The sequence below is a fragment of the Gobius niger genome, assembly GCF_951799975.1.
Source record: "Gobius niger genome assembly, chromosome: 5".
In the NCBI taxonomy this organism is placed as follows: Eukaryota; Metazoa; Chordata; class Actinopteri; order Gobiiformes; family Gobiidae; genus Gobius; species Gobius niger.
This window is the reverse complement of record NC_136856.1, coordinates 2,870,942-2,897,035: the sequence shown is the minus strand read 5'-3', so window position 1 is coordinate 2,897,035 and position 26,094 is coordinate 2,870,942. Positions and strand designations below refer to the sequence as shown.

Sequence of the window (26,094 nt, the reverse complement as noted above, 5' to 3'; positions counted from 1 at the left end):
AAGGACCAGGAAATACAACTACATTAATCAGTCAGGCACTCAGGTCTCTGGCTTCCTGTCGCTCAGACAATTTAACCTCTTAACTCCTGAACTCTGAACATTTTTTCGTCACATTTTTCGTCAAATTTTTTGGTCACATTTTTGTCATTTTTTGTCACTTTTTTGTAACATTTTTTGGTCACATTTTTGTCATTTTTTGTCACAATTTTGTCATTTTTTGTCACATTTTTGTCATTTTTCCGTCACAATTTTGTCATTTTTTGTCACATTTTTGTCATTTTTCCGTCACTTTGTCATTTTTTGTGATTTGTGATTTTGTCACATTTTTTGTCTTTTTTGTCCATTTTTTTGGTTATTTTTTGGTCACATTTTTGTCCTTTTTTCGTCACTTTTTTGTCAATTTTTTTGTCACATTTTTGTCATTTTTTCGTCACTTTTTTGTCACAATTTTGTCATTTTTTGTCACATTTTTGTCAAAGTTTTCTCACTTTTTTGTCACATCTTCATCATTGTTTTCGTCTCAGTTCTGTCGCTATTTTCACACCTTTATTCCAGAAGCTTTTGGATTGGGGTAAAGCCAAACTGGAGAAAATGTGCTCGGTTCAGGTGGGAGTTAAGGGGTTAATCAGTTACTCGCCGTCCCCTCAGATCTATGGTTATGATTAGAAATGGCACATGGACTTTTTGGAGCTTTTAACCATGTTGTTGCTATTTCCTGATCAAAAACACCCCCATAGTGGTTTTCAGCTTCATTCACACAGTTCTCACAATCCTCCTGAATCCTGCCCTCTCTTCTCCGCCCTGTCCTGGAAAACATCTGACTTGTTCCACTGTGGCGTCAGAATCGAAGTGCTCGACGTCTGTAATGTCTTACGGCCTTGATTTTAATTTGTAAAGCAGCTTCTTCATTATTTCTGTCGTTAGTAAAACAAAAAAACGTCTGGACAGATGTCATGTTTGCACTGAAAGTCGTGAAGAAGGAGCTCTTTCTAACCTACTCTGGACACCTTTTTTTTTTTCGTTTTTCTTACCTAATGATGATGTCACGGAGAAAAGCGCGTTTGGCTGCGAGAGGTTCTTAACCTCTTAACTCCCGCCTGAACCGAGAGGATCTTTTTCCTCACGTCATCAGATTTCTTTTTCCATAATTTTTTTGTTGGGTATTCAACTCATTTTTGTAACTTTTTTGGCATTTTTTCGTCATTCTTTTATCAATTTTTTTGTGATTTTTTTGTCACTTTTTTGTCACATTTTTGTAATTTTTTTTGTCACATTTTGTCACATTTTTGTTATTTCTTCGTCAATTTTCTGTCAATTTCTTGTGACATTTTTGCCACTTTGTCATACATATTTCTTCTCTTTTTTGTCAATGTTTTCTCACTTTTTTGTCACATTTCCATCATTGTTTTCGTCTCAGTTTTGTTGCCATTTTCACAGCTTTTTCCCAGAAGCTTTTGGACTGGGGTAAAGCCAAACTGGAGAAAATGTGCCCGGTTCAGGTGGGAGTTAAGGGGTTAAAGAAGGTTGAATAAAATAGTTCTGCAATAAATCTGTGGTGTGGACAGATAGTTCTGTATACAGTTGTAGAAAAGTCTGCGTTTGTGGAGATATCAGGACACGTGTGGACATGGCCTAAGAAAAATGTTTGCCAACACCCACAAACATGGCGGATCTCCATGGTAAAGGTGAATTTTCCCAGATATGCATAATTTGAGAAAATGACTCCAATCCAAACCCAAACTCCATGAACCATCTCAACTATGAGAACCTCAGAGACGGGTCTCCTGCTGGTTCTCAATCAGCTTTATGAAGCTACAATCTGGAACGGCCTTCGAGAAGACAATGTTCAAGGGTTAGGGTTAGGGTTATGAACATAAGCACTTCTGTTCATATGTTATACAATGAATATATGTTTAATGGATTGAATGATGTGCCTTCTTGTAATTGTATGTAACTGAAGCACTTTGAATGAGGTCTTCAAATAAACCTGCCCATGTGAGCGGATTGTCATGTGCGAGTGTGTAAAGGACGCCGTATTTACACTGAAAGCCTCATTACAAAAGGTTCTCTCTTCAGTATGTTTATGTTTCACAGTCTCAGCGCGGTGTCCTTGAGCGTCTAAAAGGCTTTAGAATGCCGTTTGTGCAATGCGGTGGTTAACATGCTTGGAAAACACTCAAACGTCTAACATAAAAAAGCGAGGCTTGGAAATCAATGTGTGAATATAATATATAATAGAAGTAGTTTGTGGAAAACTTTCAAAGGCTGTGCAGCTACAAGGAACCAGAACAGTCATCTCTCTGCAACAGAGGGTTCAAAAAAACAAGGGCTTTGATATTTTTGAATTATCCAAAGTATTATTCACATTTTAAAAAGGTCAGAGTGAAGTGTTAGCTCAGCAAACACTACACGATATTCATGTGCGATTTTGCGATACGACATTACATTAGAGACGTCGAGCACTTCCATTCCGCTCTGACGCCGCAGTGGAAAGTTGTGAAGGAGGAGCTCTTTCTAAGTAGTTCAGAATTTTTCTTTTTCTAAAAAATGTACCAAAAAGGACCCACGCATCAACTCGTCTAAGCCCAGGTAAGAACACATGTCAGTATGGAAAAACCGTGGCCTGTTCCTTTAAGACGCACAGAACTCATCACAATATGTTAGAAAATGTAAAAATATCACTAGGGTTAGGCACCGTTAAACGGTACCTACTTGGAACCGACCGAAAAGCTCCGGTCGGGGGTGGTATCGAAAAAAATAAAATTATTTCAGTGCCAGTTTTCGGTTCTTTTTCTCTCCAGACCCGCATTGAGTCTAAAAAAATGCACGTATGTGATAATGAGCCGCTTCAGCGCAAATGGAGCGAAGAAAAGCTACACCTTAAAGCTCTAACTTACAGGCCTCTGTAGACTTCACAAGACGAGAGAACTGGAGCATGAACTGGCGAAGCTACAACGTACAAAACCTCTGTAATAGAGATGGCAGAGTCGGTCTGCGTCAGGACTGAGCCAGGTCTAAACCAGGACTTACTCCGGTCGTAAAACCCAGAGCTAAACTAAACAAGTTATAAACCAGGACTAAACCAGGGCTGAATAAGAAACTTTAGTTTTTAGGCAAATTGAAAAGCGAAAACAAGCCGTGACAAAAAGAAAGACGTCTTTACCTTTAGCGACAGACCCGGAGGCGGAGCTTACGTGCTGTTGGGCGGAGCTTACGTGCTGTTGTTACAACTTTACAGCAGCTGCAGAAGGGAATAACGTGCTTTCTCTCTTTTATCTCTGATTAAGTGGAAATGCTGCTCAAAGCACGAAGTTACAGCGACGCTGCTGCTCCTGTGGAGCCTCTGTTGTGCTGTTTTCAGTCTTTTCCCTGAATGATGCTTTTAATACACGTTATTTTTATTGAATTAAAATAACATAGGTATCGAAAAAAGCACTGTTAAGGCACCGAAAAGCAGGTATCGTTAAAGTAGTGGTATTGAAAAAAACAAAAACGTACCCACCCTACTGATTAAGTGCCCAAAAGCAGCTTAAAGGAATCATTTTATATGCGTATGTGCACTTTAATGCAGCGTGACGGCTTTGTGGCGATGCTGAGCTTTCAAATTGACGTGCACGTGACTTCTTGTGTCCTGAATATGCAGCTTCTGAACATCTTTGAAGCTCACTGGTTAGTGCTAGTTCAGTCCCGGTTCATTCTTTCCTTCCGTCCAGAGGGATCTTTCCCACACGTGTGTCGACATAAAGGAGGATCCGAACGGGAATGCAAATGAGGAAATCAATGCGCCATCACTCCTCGTACAGTGCGCAGCTTCGGGACCCAACGAACATGTGAATTAAAGGAGGCGTCAGTTCACGGCGCCCGCAGGGGAGAGTCGTGTGCGCGCTGGTGCTTTCACTGAAGGTTACGGGAAGTGCGCACGCATAAAGGCGGCATATTGCTACTCAGAGCAGGTGCAATGCCCTCAGGCGGCAGCGTAATTGTCCACAGCCCGAGTCCAGTTAAATAAATCAATGGAAATATGAATGAGCGGCACCTCCGGGTGGAACTTCCTCCGAGGCTCGTTAGTCACAGAATACAGAGTTATGAGGCCTGGCCTGGACGCCATCACGGGAAGTTTACAGAGAAGCTTATTATTCAGCGACATTGTTCACAAACTTGGCAGAAATGTTGGATACCGATCGAGGCCACGTGACCCCACACAGTCACTGCCCCTCGTTTCTCTGAGCAACTATTTTAAGAGTTGACATCACCATAATGTGGTCAAACTTGGTCCCATTTAGTTCTACGGCCCAAAAACCTCTTACAATAAACGGCTTCATCTGAAGGACGTCGACGAGTTCGTGCACATTAACTCTGAGATAGGATTGTAAAATTGGATGAGAGGGTTAGTAACTCGATAGTAAGTTGTAAGTAAAATATTTCATCAGCCCAGTGTATCGTCCATACGAGGACGGCGTCTTGGGCGTCTGTAAATCAACATTTTCCAAACTAGGTCCCGGAGGAAAGATCTTAACCTCTTAACTCCCGCCTGAACCCAGAGCATTTTCTCCAGTTCAGTACTTTGTTACATTTGTCCTTTTTTGTCAATTTTTTATACATTTTTTGACACTTTTTCATCATTTGTTTGGTCAATTTTTTGTCAATTTTTCTTTTTCTTTTTTTTCAATTCACTTTGACAAAAAATGTGACAAAAAATGACACATTTTTTGTCATTTTTTCGTAATTTTTTCGTAAATTTTTTGTCCAAGTTTTCTCACTTTTTTGTCACATCTTCATCATTGTTTTCGTCTCAGTTTTGTTGCTATTTTCACACCTTTTTTCCAGAAGCTTTTGGATTGGGGTAAAGCCAAACTGGAGAAAATGTGCTCGGTTCAGGTGGGAGGTAAGGGGTTAAAACGCCGTTTACGTGGCTCCGTTGTTACGACGTCTCGATGACATCACAGCTCCAGAGTCTGTGATCCAGAATCTACTGACCTGATACTGAGTTTTCCTCATGGATCTATGATGGTTTGACAACGCCCCTCTTTGCTCCACTGCCGTCCACAAGCCACAGGTGACAAGTAGAAAAACACGAGTCAGTCTGTGTTTTTGGACTGACAGGAAAAGTCACTGACAGGTTTTTCTGCTTTAAGAATAAACTCTCCTCCTCATCTCTTCTGTAGATCCTAAATCCTTCAGTCAGTTTCATTTTCACTGTTTTTTTACTGCACATGCGCCGCTACATCCTGTTCTATATCTGTGTTAGTGTCACAGCGCCTCACACAGGCCTGGAGGATGAATCACACGGTTGTGGCTGCTCACATTTACTGAGCTGCTTCAGGCTCACAAAGAAAGTTTATGAAAATATAAGTGTTTTGTCTTCGTGTGGATGTGGCCTAAATGTGTGTGTCAAGTAAAGTTTCAGTAAAACGAAATCTTATGACAGAGTGTGTGCACCTGTGAAAGCCGCACGCCTCCAGTTCTCTCTAAAGTGACACTTTTTAAACAGGCCAGAAGAAAATACAGCCATAAAACCAACAAGTTTGTTTTCTGTGGCAGATTAGTTAAAACACAAGGTGCATTTTGGGATTAATTTTGGGAACTAAAATGAAATGAAAAAGGTCACGGCATCAGTGTGATCAACTCTCCAAAGGCCTCCCCCCAGTTCAATTGAAACACTTTTTCACAGTTTGGCAGGGTCTTATACTCCGGAACGAGTAATATATGATTTATTTTTTTGCTTTTATTCAAATATATAATGTCATGCCGCTAGAGGGCACTGCAGGCTAATCTAGCAGCAGAAAGAAAGTTTGGAGTGAGCGAGAAGCCGAGGTTACTCTTAGAGAAGAAAACAAAGCTAATCACGGGCGAAAAGCGAAAGCCTCAGTTAGAGGAACGAGTTTGCAAATGAGAGCTTGAAAAACGTGCTGCCGGGAGAGGCTTGTCAGTGGTTTGTTCTTTATGCTGTAGTTTATCTGAACTGTTAACAGGCGTCTGGTTTGTTAACGTCACATTTAGTTCGTTGTTTGGCTTCATGTAGCTAACCATGTGCTACGTTAGCATACCGTACGCCTATTCAGCCTGTTGTTTTTTTCCTTTTTCAACTTGTGACTGATTTTCCATGTGTCTCAGTTCCCCTGAGGCCCAGGATGTTGTGGGAGGCTCTGACTGAGCTCCTTCCAATGCAAAAAAAAAAGTAAAATGTCAAGATATTAGTTCGTTAGGTCATTGGTTTATTAACTCTAAGCAAAAACGTTTGCTTTATATCCAAATCTACACCAGTATCAGAAATGCAGTTGTTTGGACTGGACTGGTGAGTAATTTTCTGTTAAACCAGTGGTTCACAAGATGATTTTGAGACAATATTTCTGACATTTTACATAGAATTTTATGTATTATTGATTAAAGCAGTACTGAGTAACTCTTGCCCCTAGAGGCCACAAGCGCAACTGCAGGTGTCGTAGCAAGTTACAATTTTTTTACTTATTAACCGTCTTGGAGAGTAAATACTACGCTGACAGTAAAGGTGAAGGGAGAGAGGGTACATCTGATTATACAATTGAAATAATTTTTTTCACTCAAACTTGGCTGTAAATACCGTTTAAAGAGACGCTAGCCAACAGTTAGCTTTGCCCGCTAGCCTGTTAGCTTCGTGATTCCATTAGTGTGTATTGCTTGCTCCGGACCGGTGGCAGTCAAGTTGCAAACATGGTTTTCTGGCCCGAGACACCAGGGGGCGATGAAAGACCCTCCAATCATCCCATAAACACTTCTCTCTCTCTAAATGTGGAGAAGACAAGAGAGATTGTTGTGGATTTTCGAAGAGCGCGGGTCCAACTCCTCTAACAATCAACGGTGCTGCTGTGGAAAGGGTGACCTGGGTGTGCACATCACTGTGAAGCTCTCCTGGACCATGAACACTACATCACTGGTCAAGAAAAGTAATCAACGTCTCTACTTTCTCCACAAGTAGAGAAGAGCCAGAGTCCCAGTCTCAGTTATGTCCAACTTCTACAGAGGGACTATAGAGAGCATCCTGACCATCACTGTGTGGTTCTTCTACAGAGGGACAACAGAGAGCATCCTGACCAGCTCCATCACTGTGTGGTTCTTCTACAGAGGGACAACAGAGAGCATCCTGACCAGCTCCATCACTGTGTGGTTCTTCTACAGAGGGACAACAGAGAGAATCCTGACCAGGTCCATCACTGTGTGGTTCTTCTACAGAGGGACAACAGAGAGCATCCTGACCAGCTCCATCACTGTGTGGTTCTTCTACAGAGGGACAACAGAGAGCATCCTGACCAGCTCCATCACTGCAGTGGAGAAGACCTGTGGAGCCCCTCTCCCATCTATTAAGGAGATGTCCTTCACCCGTCTCACCCGCAAAATCACCAGGGACCCTTTGCACCATCACACAGTCTCTTCAAGGTTGTGCCTCAGGGAGGAGACTGCGGAATCTACAGGCCAGTTCCAGTCGACTGAGGAACAGATTCGTACACAGGGCCATTGGGAAGCTTGAATAAACTATTATACTGTAAAAGCGTATTACATTTACCAGAAGGGGGTCCAGGGTTCTTGGGTGACCAATTTGGGGGTCGCGGCTTGAAAAGTTGTTGAACCTCTGAGTTAAAACAACAATCTTAGACACAAGATTTACTAAGTTTTCAACGGTTGCAACACAATGCGTCCACCTCCAGTTCTCTCTAAAGTGCAGCTATAACAGTCCAAACAGAATATAGCCATGAAGCCGATCTCCAGGGGACAAAGTGAGTTCGGGCAGTGGAGTTGAGATGACGACCCGCTCTACAATCAGAGTCACCGTTGCTTCTTTCTCTTCCTTTTCTCTGCTGTTAACTCCCAGCAGACGCCAAGTGGCCCCTCTGCATTATGAGCTCATAAACATGCACGCACAGGACCCGCCGAACGTCATCTGCATAACTCGCTATAGGCTCCGGTCTGAGCTAATCAAGACATAGAGAACCACAGCTACAGCTCTGTTTAGATTGAACTGTGTGAAGCATCAAAGAAACGCACAGCGGACGTTTTAAGTGCAATTCAATGACGTTTAAATTATTAACAACGTCACAGTACAAGATAGGAATGTGCGGCTTTATGAATAGAAATAAGTATTCATGTCATTGATAAAAACAATGCAAGGGACTGGGGGAATGGGAATAAAATTAAGTTCCAGGTCTAAAAGAAAAGTCAATGAGCAACAGACATTTGAACAGCAGATTTCATTCACTCATTAACATTACTGAGGTGTTGTATAGAGATGTGTGGAGTAATGAATATAGTTTAGTTTAGTTTTAGTTTAGTTTATTTCTTATTTGGTGTCTTGCACCTAAAGGTGCCCAGCCCGCATGGGCTTATAAGACAAAAATGCAGGCAGACAACAGAAAAGCATTAAACAAAGAGTGTCCTCTTCCGTGTAAGCGCTTAACAAAAACCTAGACAAATGAAATGGCTTTTACTTGAAGAACTTAAGCCTTTCCTCATCGGACACAACAAACGTACAGCAACATCAGAATGTTTACACAATAATTGCCTTCTCGGTTCATGATACAAAGGACAATAAAACACAAAATGCAATTCATTTTCAATATCATTTAACTCAAATCGCCCCGTCTCCAGTGCCAGGGCCAGAGTCCCGGACCTCAGCACAGACTGACCTCTGACCTCTAGATAGGTTCAATATAAATAACTCAGATCTACACCGACGAATGTTAGCAACTTTCCAGAATCCCGTTCGGCTAATCAGTGGATTTTTCCAAAAGCCGTTAGCATTAGCCGTCAAACATCGCAAATTCTGAACGATCCAGATGTTTTCAGCTGTGGGCAAAGCCTATAAGAAATCATTAATGACTACACAGACCATTTTAGATTAGGGATGCACCGATGCGACACTGGATATCGGGTATCGGCTACAAATATCCGAAACTGAACCAGTTTTGGCTCTCACCACTTTAAAAACACAACTTCCACCAACTAAATCTAAGTGAATATTCACATGCTGTGCGTCATTTTAAATCTCAATCGCTGAGTTAGTTTTAACCTCTGCACATGTGCACTTGGAACTAGGGATGCTCCGATACCGAAACCAGTATTGGGCCGATACCTCATGCTTGTACTCATACTCGTACTCATTCATCAGGTCCCGATATCAGAAACCGATACCACCTGACGTAAAAAAAATGTATATCGAATGAAAAAAAAAAAAAAAAAAATGGCATCTGTTCAATTCTGATATAACTTCTCTTAAAAGTGTCGCCTACTTTACTTAAGGAAATGTAAATGAGTAAATTAACTAATTACAAACCAATCTGCTGTGAACAAGTAAGTTTATAAACCCTACTGTTCACTTAAAAGTCTGTTGAAGAAAATGCCTTGTACTAGTATTAGTATTCGATATCGACAAGTACTTAAATCAAAGTAAAAACTACTTCTGAACTAAAGTTACTAAAGTCCAAATCCAGTCAAACCCAGGCTGAGGGAGACGCGATGGAAAGTACAATGAGCATTTTATGTGCAAATGTCCTATGTTTTAATTATTAACGATGCTGCGTGTGAATGTGCTCCTCAATCCTCACACAAACAATGAAAAAAAATGACAATTAAAAAGGAGGAGATTAGTCAAAATTAAAAACATCTTTGCAAAATAGACGCCGAGAGCTGACGGGGAAAAGCAATCAGCTGCATTAATGTCTCCCCGGCCCAGATGAGACGGCGGCTCGTCCGACCTTTACATCAGTGCTTTTTCATATAGTACACAACTTCACGTCCCCTCAGGGCCACCGTAGTTATACATTAATATGCAAAACCATTCTGATTTTTTACAGATCAATAAGTTGCACGGGAATTCATCAGTTCTCATGCAAGTCTGGTGTTAAAGTCACTGTGTTTGTGAATGAATAGTGCCACAGCTTTTCGTCAAATTGTGAGGAATTTATTACTCGGTTCATTTGTGTTAAATTATAAAGGTATTAGGAAGTGTCCATAACGAAGGCCACTCTCAAAGTAAATCAGATCACAGAATAGGCTTCAAAATATGAGAAAACGTTAGGATTATGGATTATTATATTGCAATAAGTACATTATAAGTATGTTTTACTAAACCATTATACCATTAATTGACTGTAAAAAGTCAATTAAATTTAAAGTGACGCATTGAAGAACCTGGAGCGCGAGATGGACAGACGGATCGGTGCGGCGTCAGCAGTGATGCGGTCGCTGTATCGGTCTGTCGTGGTGAAGAGGGAGCTGAGTCGGGGCAAAGCTCTCGATTTACCGATCAATCCACGTTCCCACCCTCACCTGTGGTCATGAGATTTGGGTAATGACCGAAAGGACGAGATCTCGAATACAAGCGGCCGAAATGAGTTTCTTCCGCAGGGTGGCTGAGGGTGAGGAGCTCGGAGTAGAGTCGCTGCTCCATCACGTGGAGAGGGCAGCTGAGGCTCGGGCATCAGTTCCGGATGCCTCCTGGCCGCCTCCCTCGGGAGGTGCTCCAGGCATGTCCGATTGGGAGGAGGCCCCATGGAAGACTCAGGACTCGCTGGTGGGACTATGGCCCCGTCCGAAACGAGCAGATTGGTCAGAGCTCTTACGCCAAACCAGATGTGCGTCAGCGTCCGCCATGATAAGAAGCGTCCAAATTGGGCTGTCAGTTAGGAAGGAGTTAGGGAAAGGAGCCTCAATGCTAACTATCATAGCCACTTTAGCATAGGGACTGGTGATGAGGAGCTATGTGCCATCCCATATGCCACTGCACCGCCAATCCCCCCCACCCTCGAGTGATTCATGCACAACCACTGTTGATTGACAGGAGCACATTTAGTAATAAAAAACATGGATTAAGATTCTGCACAAGCCAAACTTCATAAAAGTGACAAAATCCATGTTGTCGTCCCCACAGCTCAGTCACATGTCAGTGTTAAAGAGTAGACTCAGTAAACAGATTAAATGAAGGCAGTTTGTGCTTTTGTTTTCATTTAGTAGAAACTTAAGCCACATGGATCATTTGCATAATGTAGCTTTATGAAACAGCTGTTAAATAATGCTAAAGGGAAATGTGAAGGATAATTTAGAGTTTTCCTTTTTTTGTTTGGACACTATGTTGTTGTTGGACACTGTACACTAGGGGGCGACATGCGCTTTTGTTTGGCCTGCACTCCACCAATAACTTTAAAGAAGAAGAAAAACAGCTGTTGGTGATGTCACTTCCCCTTCCCCTTTGGTAAGGACGGTCGAATTGGGAAAACATGCTAAAAATGTAACAAAATTAGGAAAATCATGACATTTCTTATTATATTGTGGCCTCTTGCGAAATGGAACTCGAGTCAAACTTCAAAAAGGTTAATTCTAGCATTGTGATCATTATAATCTGGTCATCTGTTGCAGCCACATCCTCCGCAGTCCTTACTTTGAATCCGCGTCCTCTTTCTAAAGCTATGCCTCGTGAAACACACCTTTCCCAGGAGCTTAAACTCGTGTGTACTCAGATCCTCTGCCTTTTACCAGGAAAAGCAGAGAACACTTAATCGCGGCGCCAAACGGTCGGATTGGAATCGATTCCTTTTCAAGTGCGTTTCTGACTCGAAACTTTCTCCCGGCTCCGGTTCATTCATTAAAGCTCTACAGTTTTCATCTTCAGGAAGAACACTTTAACCGAGGAAACTGAGGAAAGGTACAGAAAGATCAAGATGAAGTCAAAAACAAAAAACGTGCCAGAAAAGCAAAAAAAAAACAATTAAAAAAGCAACAAATAAGTGACAAAAAGACGTGACAGAAACGTGACAAAAAATGCTTCAAAAAGGTGACATAAATCCGTGATCAGTTTTGTGGGTCGTTCAAATGAGGCGTTTCTCTGGCCGGCAGTCTGTGAGCTCCAGTCCAGAAGCTTTTAGATTTGGGTAAAGCCGAACTGGAGAAAATGCGCTCAGTTAAGGCGGAGGGTAAGAGGTTAATTAGCGACCTACGCATTTCCCGCATAGTCTTGTCGGAACTGCACAAAGCTGCCGTCATTTAAGGGCATATTGTTATAGTAATACGTTTGTTAAAAGGGACTAGATGCAAGATGATCATTTTATACTCACTACTGCCACCTCAGGTCTTAGGCGTAACTGCAGCTTCTATATTAACCTCGTGCATGACGGCACTTCTGACCCGAGGTAACACCATCCAGAGGGACAGGGCAGGATTTTAGAGGCAGTTGTGGTGAACAGGTCATTAGGACATGGCTGGAACATGTAGGGGGAGGAAAATACTTAGTTTTAACATTTTTAAACTCTGTATAGTCCCTTTAAGTGTGACGTCACGACTTCCGCTTCCTCACAGACCGCCAAATATGTGAGAAAAAACATAAAAAACTGTTAAAAACAACCCTCAATATTTGTGAAACCCAGCGGAGAGTTACTGAACCTGCTTATTTCTCAGACTCATTAGCCAAACCTACTGCTAAAAAAGTAATATTTACTAAAGTCACTTCTTCCGGGGCTAGCGTAGCTGCTGCGCCGCTAGCATTTATCTCCGCTAACCCGGATGTACTGATTTTGGTAAATCTGACTTTTACAGCAGTAGGTTCAGCATGTTTGGCTCATGGTTCTGATAAATAAGTCTGTTCGATAACTCTGAGTTTCACAAATATTGATTGTGGTTTTAAAGAGTTTTTTGTAGTTTCTCGCACATCTGTAAACCCGGAAGTAGAGCTGTGACGTCACCACTTAACAAACATATAAACAGAGAGAAAAGTCTAAAATAACTGCAGTTTCGCCTGCCCCTTAGTCTACATGTTCCTTTTAAAGAGATTAAAGATCAACTCTTCAAAATGGCTTTTAATACCAACAACTCACTGAATTATGTCCAGGATGTAATTTATTTTTGTTTTGTTTTTTTGTGAAGCGCTTTGGTTTTCCTGATGTTGTACTATATAAATAAACTTTGATTTGTTTCCTGTAGCGCCTCTTGTGCTGCAGGTGTGGCGGCTTCAGTGCGACAGAGGAAGAAATGCATCACTCTCAAATGTCTCAAGCTCATAAGCGGCCGTTTGTTTACTTTTATAAAGCTGCTTCTTCAGGACCGTTATGAACCCTCAGCAGTAAAACAATCCACCAAACTCCAAAAACCACAGCAAAGACGCACAAAAGTATCCAGTAAAACAGTGTGCAGCAGAAACCACACACGCAGTTCACAAAAAAAAAAAAAGGCAAAAAAAAACAAGAGAGAGGGCGGCGGCTGCAGTTTGTTTACATGTCGCCATGACGACAGTTGACTTTCGAAGAGGACAACTTACTGACCATTAGACCGTCAGCCTACTTACTGAGGCTCCAGCTGAAAGACTGGATAAGCTGGATTTCCAACAGTAAATTGTAAGCTTGATCGTCTTTTATACTTTTTAATGTTGCTGTTCACTCGTGTTTCTTTATGTATTTATTCAGTCGTTGGCGCTAAACTCCGTAAACCGTGGCCTGAATCTGAATGAATTCTTATTATAATTAACCATAACATTGGCTATTTAACGGATTCTTGGCTAAATCAGACAGGCCTAAATGAATACAGTATCAGCTCCTGTGGCTGAGGGCGGGTCAATGACAGCAGCTGAAACTGCTCTTTTTTCAGTGAATTGTTTGCCTTTTTCAGCGAACCACATTGTTTTTCTGGATACTTTTGTATGTCTTTACCGTGTTTTTGTGGAGGTTTGGTGGATTTGTTTACTTTGAGTCCAAAATGGTCCTGAAGAAAGCAGCTTTTTGAAGGTAAACAAACTGCTAGCTTATCAGCTAAACCCATTTGAGATCTACAAACATCTTCTTCTGAGACACTGAACAGTGAAGAGGCACCAAGAGCCCCCACACCTGCAGCACGGAGGAGGCGTCACAAGAGGAGCTACAGGAAACAACAAAAGGGACCAACGAGGAGATGGTGATCGACTGTGGAGGGAGCTGTGCAGGAGGAAGAGGAAGGACGAGGTGGAGCTGACCAGTGCAGGACACCACGCTCTGAGGAGGCGGTGCACCGTTTCAGATGATCAGAGGAGACAGAGGGCAGCTACAGTTTCTCCATCCTCCAAGGTCATGCGGGTGGAGAGGCTGAAGGACAACGAGATCATCGACCCGGCCGAGGACAGGAACTTCTACGTCACCGTGGACACAACCTGATCATCAAGCAGGCGCGTCTGTCCCACACGGCCAACTACACCTGTGTGGCCAAGAACATCGTGGCCAAGCGCAAGAGCTCCACCGCCGTGGTCATCGTCTACGGATTTCCCATCAACCAGAACTCCTCCTGTGGCCAAAACAGTGAAGATGGCGGCCGCGACACAACGATCTTTCACCAAAGAAAAAAAAAGAGTGGGAAAAGAGTGGTGCGCACTGAATGGGTGCTGCTGCCGGATGCTCTCTCATCGAATGCAATTTCTCCATCTGTGAGATCAATAAAGTATCATCTTATCTTATCTTTACATTAGCTCTCTGTTAGCTTTATGCTAGCTCTGTGTTATCTGTTGACCATGTTTGTGATGTTTACAGTTTCACTTCCTTATTGCTGTGCCACGTTATGTCAATGGGAAATGAGTCAAACTCCTCTTGAACGTTAAAACCTGTCATACACGCTTTTATGTGCATATTTTATACACCATTAGTCACTTGCAAGTGCATCGCCTATTGCCAAGGAAACGACTGCTTTTCAGCCATTGTTGACCAGCTGCGCCCTCAGGCAGATGCAGGACAACTTTCTCATCCTTTTGTCACCTTTTTTTCTGCAGAGGGACGATCTGAGAGCTGCAGCGGTGCGCCGTGCTCCAACAGAAGTGATGCAGATGGAGCCGACGACTGAAACGATGCAGCCCGTCCACCATGACGGCGCCCTGGACCAGCAGGAAGGAGGCGCCCCTCACATCCTGGTTCCTGCCATATCCAGGAAACGGCTGGAGCCACTCGTCAACACCTTCTGGGAGAAAATGTCAAGAGCAGACATGAGCAGGTCCGAGTCCAGAGCAGAGCTGGTGCAGCTGTTTTTGGAGATTGTGTCCGTCACCTCCCAAGAGATCCTCGAGGCCTTCAGGAAGTATGTAGGAGCTCTAAATCCACACAGGACGCCGCACGTGTCCAAAAAGACAGTGAAGAAGTCACTGCTGACATGCAGTGTTTTCAGATGTTGTCGTGGGCATGAGTCCTCTGAAGAGCTGGTGGACCTGGTGAGCGATGAAGTGACCTACAGGGTCAACCAGCCCCTGCCAGCAGAGGTCACCTGCCGCCAAGTGCCAACAGACGAGAGCGCGCAAGACAGACGACATCCCAAGTGTACACAGTTCCATACTTTCAAAGCGTGTCTTTTATGCAGATGCTTTCCATGCACCAGCTCTGAAGAATCTTTAGAAGAAGAATCTGCAGACTCGATAGGATCAACTGTGCCTCTCACTCCACCCTGCATCAAAGCGTGCAGTCCCGACAGTCTGAAAGAGGCCACACACGCAGTGAGGGACATTCTGGAGCAGGAGGCTGAGGAGCTGTGTAAAGGGGACCAGCAGGAGGTGGACGGTGGACGTTCAATGTCCTGGGACCAAGACAGTGAAGACACTGCATCAGACGTTGTGACCATCATAGTGGAAAATTTGCCCCGTTGTGATGACGCCCCTTTACCTGCCACCCCCCTTGAAGCTGAGGCGGCACAAGAGAAGATCAAATCCTTCTTCGTTTGCTGCTATGCCAAAAGCTCATTTAAAAACCTGGTGAGTAAACTGTGTTATCAGCAAACCAACATCACGGATAATGTCCTGGAAGAAGCATCTCCTCTCCTGAAGGAGCTGTCACAGCCTGCTCAGGCCCAGCTGCAGTCTAAAGCAGAGCATCCTGAGCTGGAGCAGCAGCCGGCCTGCTCTGACAAGGAGGGCCTGTATCAGAGACTGTCCCAAGACATTGATAACGGACAGTACGAGGAGCTGAGCGACCAGCTCTCAGAGATCCTCTCTACGAACATCGCACCACAGTCAACACAGCCACACCCCAAGGGCAACATCCGTGGACACGTCGACTCCTTCATGAGGCGCATCAGGGACTGGCTCCACCTCCAGCGGCGTCAGAATCCCAGCTCAGACCCAGTGCAGAGGACTCTGTCAAGGATCAGTCAACTGTCCTTTCCAAGTGTCCCACAGTCCCCGCTGTCTCCCACCAGCCTAAGGGAGGGCGCTGGGACCTTTGAATACGCCTCGCCAAGGCCTCTGACCCTTGAAGACGCTCTACAGACAGACACCAGAACAATCCCTCTGACCCTTGAAGACGGACTTGAGGACCTTGGAATGCAGGTCTCTCCACTGGACAGAGTGACGTTCTCTCCACAGGACAGGCAGCTGTTCAGCGCCGTCGCAGCAGCACAGACCGCTGCTCCTCCAGCTCAGTCGGTCCGGCCTCTGTTTAAGTGGCACACAGCGCACATCATTGACTTGGTGTATGAAGTTGTGTCCCGGGTCATGCAGTCGAAGAGTTGTTCTGAGCTGAAGGACGTGTCCATGGACCTGATACAGGAGCTGGAGTCACAGATGAGCCAGTGGGAGATCACAGTCTCCCCAGAAGATCACAACGTCCAAAGTGTTGCCAAAGCCGTGTACACAGAGCTGTGCCGAGGCCGGAAGAAGAACTGGGTGACCCTCCACGTCCTGGTGTGTAAAGAATACATCTCTACCATCGTGGAGCAGATCCATCAGAATGTCACCCCCCCAGGAGGAAAGCTCGCAGTGGGCTTCTTCAGCAGGCGCTTCTAAACGCCGCCCTTCAGGATGCAGCATTAGAACAATAAAAACATAAATACCTGCAAACACATTTGATCTCTTTGACTTATTATCATCACATCAAATCTTTATCGCAAGGAAATAACTTGATAAACCTGGTAAATGTTTGTAACTTAAAGGATCTGTATCTGCTATTTTAGGCATTCATATTCATATTGTACCTCTACCACTATGGAGCACTAACATTGTGATAAATATTTTCTGGAGGTATTTTACAAACCCGGTAAACACAACGCTTCGATTCAGTTAACTCCGCCCCCTCTCTCTCCGCACAAACAGCAGTAGTAGAAATAAGTTACTTCACACTGCAGTTATGAAGAGTTGACATTTGAAACACAGCCTCATAAATGGTTAACACGCTAATCAATCAATCAAATGTTATTTATAGAGCCCTTTACAACACTCAAGGCGACCAAAGTGCTTTACAATAAAGCCACATAAAATCCATTAAAACATTCATACAACCAAACAATAAAACGTATATGATAAAATGTACTAAAAGTCTCGCCGTGCTGCTTAGTGTTAAAAACCAGTCTGATTAAATACGTCTTGAGCCTGGATTTAAAAAGGCCAAAGTCAGTGATGGTTTATATCAGGGGGCAGCTTATTCCAGAGTCTGGGTCCAGCTACTGAAACGGACCGATCACCCCAGTGCTTGTACTTGGTCCTGGGCACTTCTATCAGGAGCTGGTTTGACGACCTCAAGGATCTGCCCGAGTCACGAACAGTTAAAAGTTCAGACAAGTATGAAGGGGCAAGACCATTGAGGGCTTTAAAAACAAAAAGAAGGATTTTAAAATCAACTCTAAAAGAAACTGGAAGCCAATGCAGCGAACAAAGGACTGGGGCTGATGCGCTGACGTCTGGGTGTGTTTGTTAAAAAACGAGCTGCAGCATTTTGCACCAATTGAAGACGATTAAGACACGACTGGGAAACTCCAAAATAAAAGGACAGTACTTGAACTGATAAAAGCGTGGATGGTTCGCTCCAGGTCTGAGCGGTTTAAAAAGGCTTTACTTTAGTTAAAACACGCAGCTGATAAAAACTTGATCTGATCTGTTTGTCAAAACGAAGCGAGTTGTCAAAGACGACCCCGAGGTTTCGGACCATTGGTTTAAAATAAGAAGACAGCAAACCAAAAAAACTCGAGTCACCAAACAAAATGAAATCTGTTTTATCCTCGTTTAAATGGAGGAAATTCTAACACACACGCTAAAACACACGCTAACACATGTTTGGATTGACTCACCGCTCTGATACAGTGCTGTTTACATTCTGGGACTCCCATTAGTTCTAAAAGTGAACACACTTTGATTCTGGTGAAGGTTCACATCCATCAGAAACAGGTGCAACTGAGCAAGTCAGTCATTCACCAGCAGAGGGCAGAGCAGCTGAAGCCAAAAACCACTCTGGGGTGTTTTTGATAAGGAAATAGCAGAACAACATGGTTAAAAGCTCCAAAAAGTCGATATTGCCTGATATAGACCCGCTTTAACAGAATAACGATTATGATGATCTTTACTACAACTCGCACTAGTACAGCAAAACACAAACAAATTCTGAAAACTATTGAGAATGAATGCAACACACAGAATTCTATAACAAGAACGCGACCTAAAAAAGCAGAGTGACCTTCATATTTTTGACACTAATTGAAACTGATTTGTACAGCCTACTTTCAACATATGAAGCATTTTTTCCAGCAGCAACTTCAGTACTTTTATTGGAGTAATATTTGAGCGGCTGGATGGTTCTCGCTGGCACTCACATGTGACGATGACCAGGCCAGTCCTCATGAGCAGGTCCACGGGTCTCTCCCAGCGCTCGGCCACTCGCGCCACGACCGGAGGGATGAGGATCTCAGCCGGGACGTAGAACTGAAGGGCGAACGTGATGAAGATCCCGAAGCAGTAGAGCAGCTTCACCAACTGATACGTCCTGGGACAGAGAGGGGGGAGACATGGGGGAAAGAGAGGGGTGTTCAAGTATAAATCTACAGAACGGTCATGAGTCAGGTTCGATCAAAGTGAAACACTATTTTGAAGGTTTTGCTTTGCTTTTGCACGGAAACTGAACAGCTTTTAGTGTTGTGATGGATCTCACAACGGAGCTGAGAGCGCATGGATTTGGATAAACACACGAAGGACCAGGAGAGGAAAGAGGGAAGAGGTGTGTGGAGGCAAGAGAGTGAGGATCGGGCGTCTCGTTTTGCAGCGATGCTAAACACTGTCCTGATCACCCGCTGCTTCCTAAATAAAGAATAAACTCCAGTTTACAGTTGTATTAGTGCAATATGAGCCTTGATATTGAGGAGCAGATAACGTTATGAATAAGTTTATACACATTTCTGTTGCAAAATTTGTGTTCCATGACTCTGATGAGATCATGTTTAGTTTAGATCCATTTATCCTGTATTTTTCCAAACATAAATAATACCGTAAATGCTCTAATATAGGCCGGGGCCTTTATTTACTCAAGGGCATCTAGGACCAGGCCTTTATTGGAACCAGGCCACAATTAGAGACAGGCCTTTATTTCTATTTGAGCAAAACGGACGACCAGGAAAACGAAGAAAAACGAGATTTTTGTCCATTTGCACCTAAAATATTAGGTTCATTTATTTATTAACATTTCAAACCCTCTCCCAGTGGCTGGAGCATTGACGCCTTTTATTTTGTCGGGACAACAGGAAGTGTTTCGTTGCTGTTAGCGGAGCTTTGACATCAGTGTCACTGCAGGTTTCTGTTTCGTTTTTACCGCAGACCGGATTATTTGTTGTTATCTTGTGTAAAGGCGAGTTTAGACGGAGCGTTTGTGTTTGTGATCGATCATGAGACTGACCCGAGAGAAGACGAGACGCTCGCGCTGATGGGAGGAGTTATTTTGAGGCGTGGGAATGACCTGCACACGGAGCAGCTGGACGTGCTTTGAAGACGCGATGGAGGCTTTATTAAAACCCTGGAGGGTCACACAACATTTGCCCTGTTTCCAAATATCGTCACAGGAGGTTTGAAAAGTGGCTAAATCTGTGTCAAAGCTACGCTCGGATCAGCTCCTCCGCAGCGTCCCCATCGGCCCGGGTTCAGTTTGTTACTTCCTGCACGTGAGTTTTCATTTACACCAGTATGAGACAAATTCCTAACATGGGGAATATTTCTACCGCCATTGTTTCTAATAAAAGCCCCGGCCTGTTTTAGAGACCGGCTTTAATTTGCCTCCGCCAGCCGCGAACCCGGCCCCGTCAGAGACCCGGCCGCTAATGGAATACAGGCCAGTATGCAGTACTGTATGCAGCCTATATAAAGGCAACGTAAATTAGGGCTGTTCGATCACGATTATTCAAATGATTTTGTGTTGCCTTTAAAACATTTCTTTTGTATTTATTATAATTTGTTTTTTTAAATTAAAGCAGTACTAAGCAACTCGTGCAGAAAAGACAAAGGGACAGAGGGATATTGTTCATCCAATTACACAACGGAAATAATTTTTGGCTGTAAATACGGTTTAAGTGGCGCTAGCCCACAGTTAGCCTGTTAGCTTCTTAGTGTGTATTGGTTGGTCAGAAACACCAGGGGGAGATGAAAGACCCCAATCATCTCATGAACACTTGTATCACCCCCACAGGGACTACGGGAAGGATTTATTAAGGTAAACAAGTTACTTAGTATTGCTAAATATGTTTCTAAACTAAGGGCTTGCTTCGAGCTCCGTTGATCTGCTCCTGAAGAAGAGTTTCAGAGTTTTCTACTAAACAAAACCAGTGTCTGGGCGAAAGATCTCCAGAGACAGAGATGGCGTGAAGTGTCCAAAATGCAGAGTCTAAATGTACTGGGTTAAGTGTAATTATGATGTAAATTCTGAGATATTTGGCCGTACCAGCAGTTGGGCAGGTTGAGCGTGATGCTGCCCACGATGGTCTGTCCGAAGCACAGGTACCCGATGGTGCCCAGGCTGATGTACAGGAAGGTGACGATGGCCATTCCCACGTACAGCACTAACGTGAACCTCTGAGGACGCTGCATCTTATTCTCCAGAGGCAACACCTGCAGACAGACACCAGAGAAAACAAAAATATTAGCCGGAGCTTTCACGCCTCGTATCTGCAGAGCGGGACACGGATATTTGCATTTTTCTTCTGTCAGTTTTTCTGTCAGTGGTTCCCCTGTAATGACCCAGGCCCTGTATACTCGGATTCGCCCTTGCTCAAAGGCCTTCAGTCCCGCTGTCACTGGGCTCTGTGTGGCTGCATAAAATAACCTTTAAATGCTGTAACTGTTGAGAGAACGCCTTAAAACACAGAAAAGCCCCAAGATTTCTGTCATTAATCAGCTCTTACATGCTGGTTCTGGAGGCTCCGTCTGCGCCGGAGCTTCAGTCGTTGTTTTGAACGTTTTCTTGTCCTTAATAGGGATGGGTACCGTTAGTTTTTTTTCCGATACCAAGTACTTTAAAGGTTCTTTTTTCCATACCTATGTTATTTTAATTCAATAAAAATAACGTGTATTAAAAGCATCATTCAGGAAAAAGACTGAAAACAGCTCAACAGAGGCTCCACAGGAGCAGCAGCGTTGCTGTAACTTCGTGTTTTGAGCAGAATTTCCACTTAAGCTGAGATAAGAGAGAAAGGACGTTATTCCCTCCTGAGCTGCACAGTCAGATCCACATCAGGACACGGTTTCTTTCCACACGTCAAAGATCCTCACATGGTGTGAGCCTCACTCTGACACTGATCATTTACCAAAACTGTACCAACAATGTCTAATACAGAGTGAGGCTCACTTTTCTATAAACCAGCTTGGATATTCCCCTCTCTGCAGCTGCTGTAAAGTTGTAACAACAGCACGTAAGCTCCGCCTCCGGGTCTGTCGCTAAAGGTAAAGACGTCTTTCTTGTTGTCATGGCTTGGTTTTGCTTTTCAATTTGCCTAAAAACTAAAGTTTCTTATTGAGTCCTGGTTTAGTCCTGGTTTAGTCCTGGTTTAGTTTAGCTCTGGGTTTTACGACCGGAGTAAGTCCTGGTTTAGACCTGGTTCAGTCCTGACGCAGACCGCGCCTCTGCCATCTGTATTACTAAAGTTTAGTAGTTGTAGCTTCGCTTTAAGGCCAGTTCATGCTCCAGTTCTCGTCTTGTGAAGTCTGAAGAGCCTGTAAGTTAGAGCTATATAAAGGTGTAGCTTTTCTTCGCTCCATTTGTGCTGAAGCGGCTCATTATCACATACATGCTTTTTTTAGACTCAATGTGGGTCTGGAGAGAAAAAGAACCGAAAACTGGCACCAAAAGAATTTTATTTTTTCGATACCACCCCCGACCGGAGCTTTTCAGTCGGTTCCAAGTAGGTACCGTTTAACGGTGCCCATCCCTAGTCCTTAATAAATGTTTATGAATCTTCACCTCTTCACTCACTGTAGAAAACTTTAACTGTATCCAAAGAAACACACATTTCCTCCCGCCTTCAAACGCTGTATTGATCTGACGCTGAAGCTGAAAAAGCATGTGACTAATCACCATATAGCGCTTTTACGCAATGACTCCTGATCTTTCAACAGTTTCACTCAAATAAATAATCGAGTCACAGAGAGTCACTGGCCTCAAGTCCAAGTTAAGTCTCAAGTCCCGACAATTGTGACTCGAGTCTCCCACCTTTGCTGATTTACAACAGAGCATTAAAAATACGAAATAAAACATCTGTAAAACGCAACAGTGTGGAGGACTGCAGAGGTTAAACTTTATTAACTTTGGACCTTTGGACAGTCGGCCTTTACTGTCCAGGAGCTAAACTCTGGGGCTGAAGCAGGACTTGGATCTGTGTTTTAAAAAGAGATTATTAGATCGCACTCACCCTTTGTGTAAAGTCAGAATTAATGTTACTGTAAATGTGTTTTCTGTATTTCTTGGCGCACTTGAAAAGCTGCTAATGTCGTGGCTCACGTTGACTGTTCACACATCACTAATCTGCTCACGGAGCCACTCCACACGCGTGTCGCTGTGTTGATCCGTGTCTAATCTTAACATATTACAGCAGACGTACCACACGAGTTTAGCAGCTTGTGATTCAGGGAACGCTTTTATGTGTTTGAAAAGGGAGAAAGAGTTTGATGAAAACCAAGGACGATTTTCTGACAACTCTTTAAAAAGACACACGAGCTCAGAGTCAATAAGAGAAAACTCCGCCTGTGCCTCGAGCTTGGGTGTATTCTATTAAGAGCAACAGTTAATAAAGTGTGTATTTTACTAATGAGCTTTTGGACGGCTCATGCATTCTGTTGGAGCGATATCTACCAGCAAACAAACAACACTAATTGGATTAATTTCCTCAACAAATACAGATGAACAAACTTTAAGTCGTTAGCTGAGGGAAAATAAAGTCATAAATCAGAAAGTCCGAGTTCAAAAGTATCTCCAAATTTTATGGAATGGGTGAAAATGAATGAGTCGTGGTTCATGGTGGTTTGCACTCGGGCTGTCACGGTATGAAAACTTTACCTCACGGTTATTGTGACCAAAAGTATCACGGTTATGGGTATTATTGCGTTTTTTTTTAATGTGTGTTAATATGTTCAGAAAGCATTGATAGTCCTGCACAAACTGAAATAGTTTCAAAAAAGTTTAACAGTGCTTATTACATGTAAAGCCAAAGTAAAGGAACTATAACGATGTGTTGTTGATCGTTTCGAGGGTATTACACTGCTTGTGCAGTTGTGTGTGAGACTCATGGCCTGAAGAGAGGTCATGGGTTATTGTGATTCTGTCAGTGAGGTGGAATGGCCCATCGTTTTAGGCAGGTGTGTGCTGTTTTTGGGGGGGCTGGAGGTGAGACCTGTACAAAGTCTGGAGTGGAGCACTGTAAACAGTTTGCCATGCAGGAAAAATGAACTTTGTCTTTGTCTGACGTTTCCTTTAAAAGCCACTTTTTGGTCACTCACCGTTACCTTACAGAGACGGCGGCTCATGAGGCTCACTTTGTCTACACCACGGGCGCGGTGATCCACCACGGTAACACACTTTTTCAAAAACAAGACGGTAATTATTCTTGTCAACATTCTTACCGGGGTTTCCCGCGACACCGGTAACTGTGACATCACTAGTTTGCACAAAACATGCCGTTACCTGTGACGCTGCTGCACCCGTGTTCTTCCTGTTGTCCTGAAGGATAGTTTTTTTATTTTAATGATGAACCCTTAAGGCACAGGAAATAACTAACGTCTCCCAGAACCACCTATGACAGACTTTTCTCACCACAAATCTGGAAAGAAGCATTTCAGACTCACCACTCCGATGCCCTCGAAAGCAAAAATGGCGGTCCCGAAGAAGAGCGGGTAGTCTTTGGCGTATCCCACATAGGGCAAATCGATGGGAGACGTGATGTGCTGCGAGAAAAAGAAGCACAAAACCAAAGCGTCAAGAACATTAGAAAAGAATTATGGAAAAGAATTATTAGATGTATGAAGATAAAAGATGAAGAAATGGTTTATTCTGAGGGAAATATTTAGAGATCCTGAATTTAAGGCAATGGGAACAGATTTGTGCAGGGGTCCATAAAACTGTGGGTTCCTTATTTTGGAGAGTTCGCTTGGAAAATAATTATGAGATAACTCCAGAAAGTATGAGGAAATATAAAGGGGCAAATTGTGAATATTACACACACACATTTTCTATACTTGCAAAATAATACAACCTTACTGGAAAGACGTATTTCAAATTGTTGAAGCGATACTGGGAAAGAAACTTGACTTAACCCCTTAACTCCCACCTGAACCGAGTACATTTTCTCCAGCTTGGCTTTACCCCAATCCAAAAGCTTCTGGAAAAAAGGTGTTAAAATAGCGACAGAACTGAGACGAAAACAATGATGAAGATATGACAAAGAAAGTGAGAAAACTTTGACAAAAAAGTGCCGAAAAATGACAAAAATGTGACAAAAAAAAAAGACAAAAAGTTGACATAAAAAATACAAAAAAATACAAAAAATGACCCAAAAAATGACAAAAAAAGATGAAAAATGTGAAAAAAAAGACAAAAAATTACAAAAAAGTGACGAAAGTATGACAAAAAGTTGACATAAAAAGACAAAAAAAAGACAAAAAATGACAAAAAAAGACGAAAAATGTGACAAAAAAGTGACGAAAAATGTGACAAAAAGACAAAAAATGTGACAAAAAAAGACAAAAAAGTAACGAAAAATGTGACAAAAAAAATAAAAATGTGAAAAAAAAGAAAAAAAATGAAAAAAGACCAAAAAAAACGACAAAAAAGTGACGAAAAAAGACGAAAAATGTGACGAAAAAAGTGACAAAAAAAGACAAAAAATGTGGAAAAAAAATGTGAAAGAAAAATGACAAAAAAATGACATAAAAAGACAAAAAATGACAAAAAATGACCAAAAAGTTACAAAAATGAGTTGAATAACCCCCCCCCCACAAAAAGATGGAAAAAAAATCTGATGACGTGAGGAAAAAGATCCATTTAGATGAGTTTTGTAGATCTTAGCTTTCAAATGAGGTGTTACACTGGCCTACAGGATTTGGGTAAAGCTGAACTGGAGAAAATGCACTCGGTTCAGGCGGGAGTTAAGAGGTTAAAAATAAAAAAATATTATATTGGGAAAAACCCCAATTAATATAAACTCAGATGAAAAATATATCTTTCAAATTCAGAATCACAAAGACCATAACAAAGGAATGGAAAAAAAGTAATGCACTGGATATTAAAAAATTGATTAATATTATACAAGAAGTAAAACTGAATGAGAAGATAACTCACAAAATAAGGAACATGGGCCATGAGTAAAGTACATAAAGACTGGATTGGCGTTGATTATGCAGTGGATGTTGTTTATATCATGTACATTCTGCAAAAACGGCAACTGTAAACAACAGTATACAAGACAAACTAAACTCTCTCCTCCTCGTTATATATTTCATTACTGTTTTTTATTGCACCAGTGTAGCTCAAAGCGATACTGATAATGATGATCAGACAGTGGGGGGCCATAGATCAGGGGTTGTTAGGAGAGGATCAGGTTATTGCTCATGAATGTCCCACACAGAAGCAAAGGCAATACAAAATAATCTTGGTTCCAGCTTTGCTTTATTATCGTTTGAGAAGATGAATGTGTTTAATCTGGGCCGTAACCTCAAAAACCTCCCTCTCCGCCTCGACCACGTAATGCGTTTTCGGATTCTCGTTTCCCCCCTTGTTTCAGACTCCTGGGATGATTCATGCGGCGCCCTCGACCTCCCCCAAAGGCCGTAAGTTTGAACTGTTTCTGATGCACAGGATTTGTTTCCGCTCCTCTCGAGGTAGGGAAAGCAGGGCGTTTTGTATA

General features: G+C 42.8%; 1 protein-coding gene across 1 annotated transcript in view; it reads right to left on the bottom strand.

The window, feature by feature from the left end:
- slc36a1 (solute carrier family 36 member 1) overlaps positions 1 to 26,094 on the bottom strand; it is an 80,027-nt gene that overhangs the window by 22,100 nt on the left and 31,833 nt on the right. The window contains exons 8-10 of the mRNA XM_079556311.1: positions 24,038 to 24,136; positions 20,646 to 20,812; positions 18,538 to 18,707 (exon numbers count right to left, since the gene is read on the bottom strand). Of these exons, the coding sequence (XP_079412437.1) occupies positions 18,538 to 18,707; positions 20,646 to 20,812; positions 24,038 to 24,136 (436 nt within the window). The remainder of the gene's footprint in view (positions 1 to 18,537; positions 18,708 to 20,645; positions 20,813 to 24,037; positions 24,137 to 26,094) is intronic.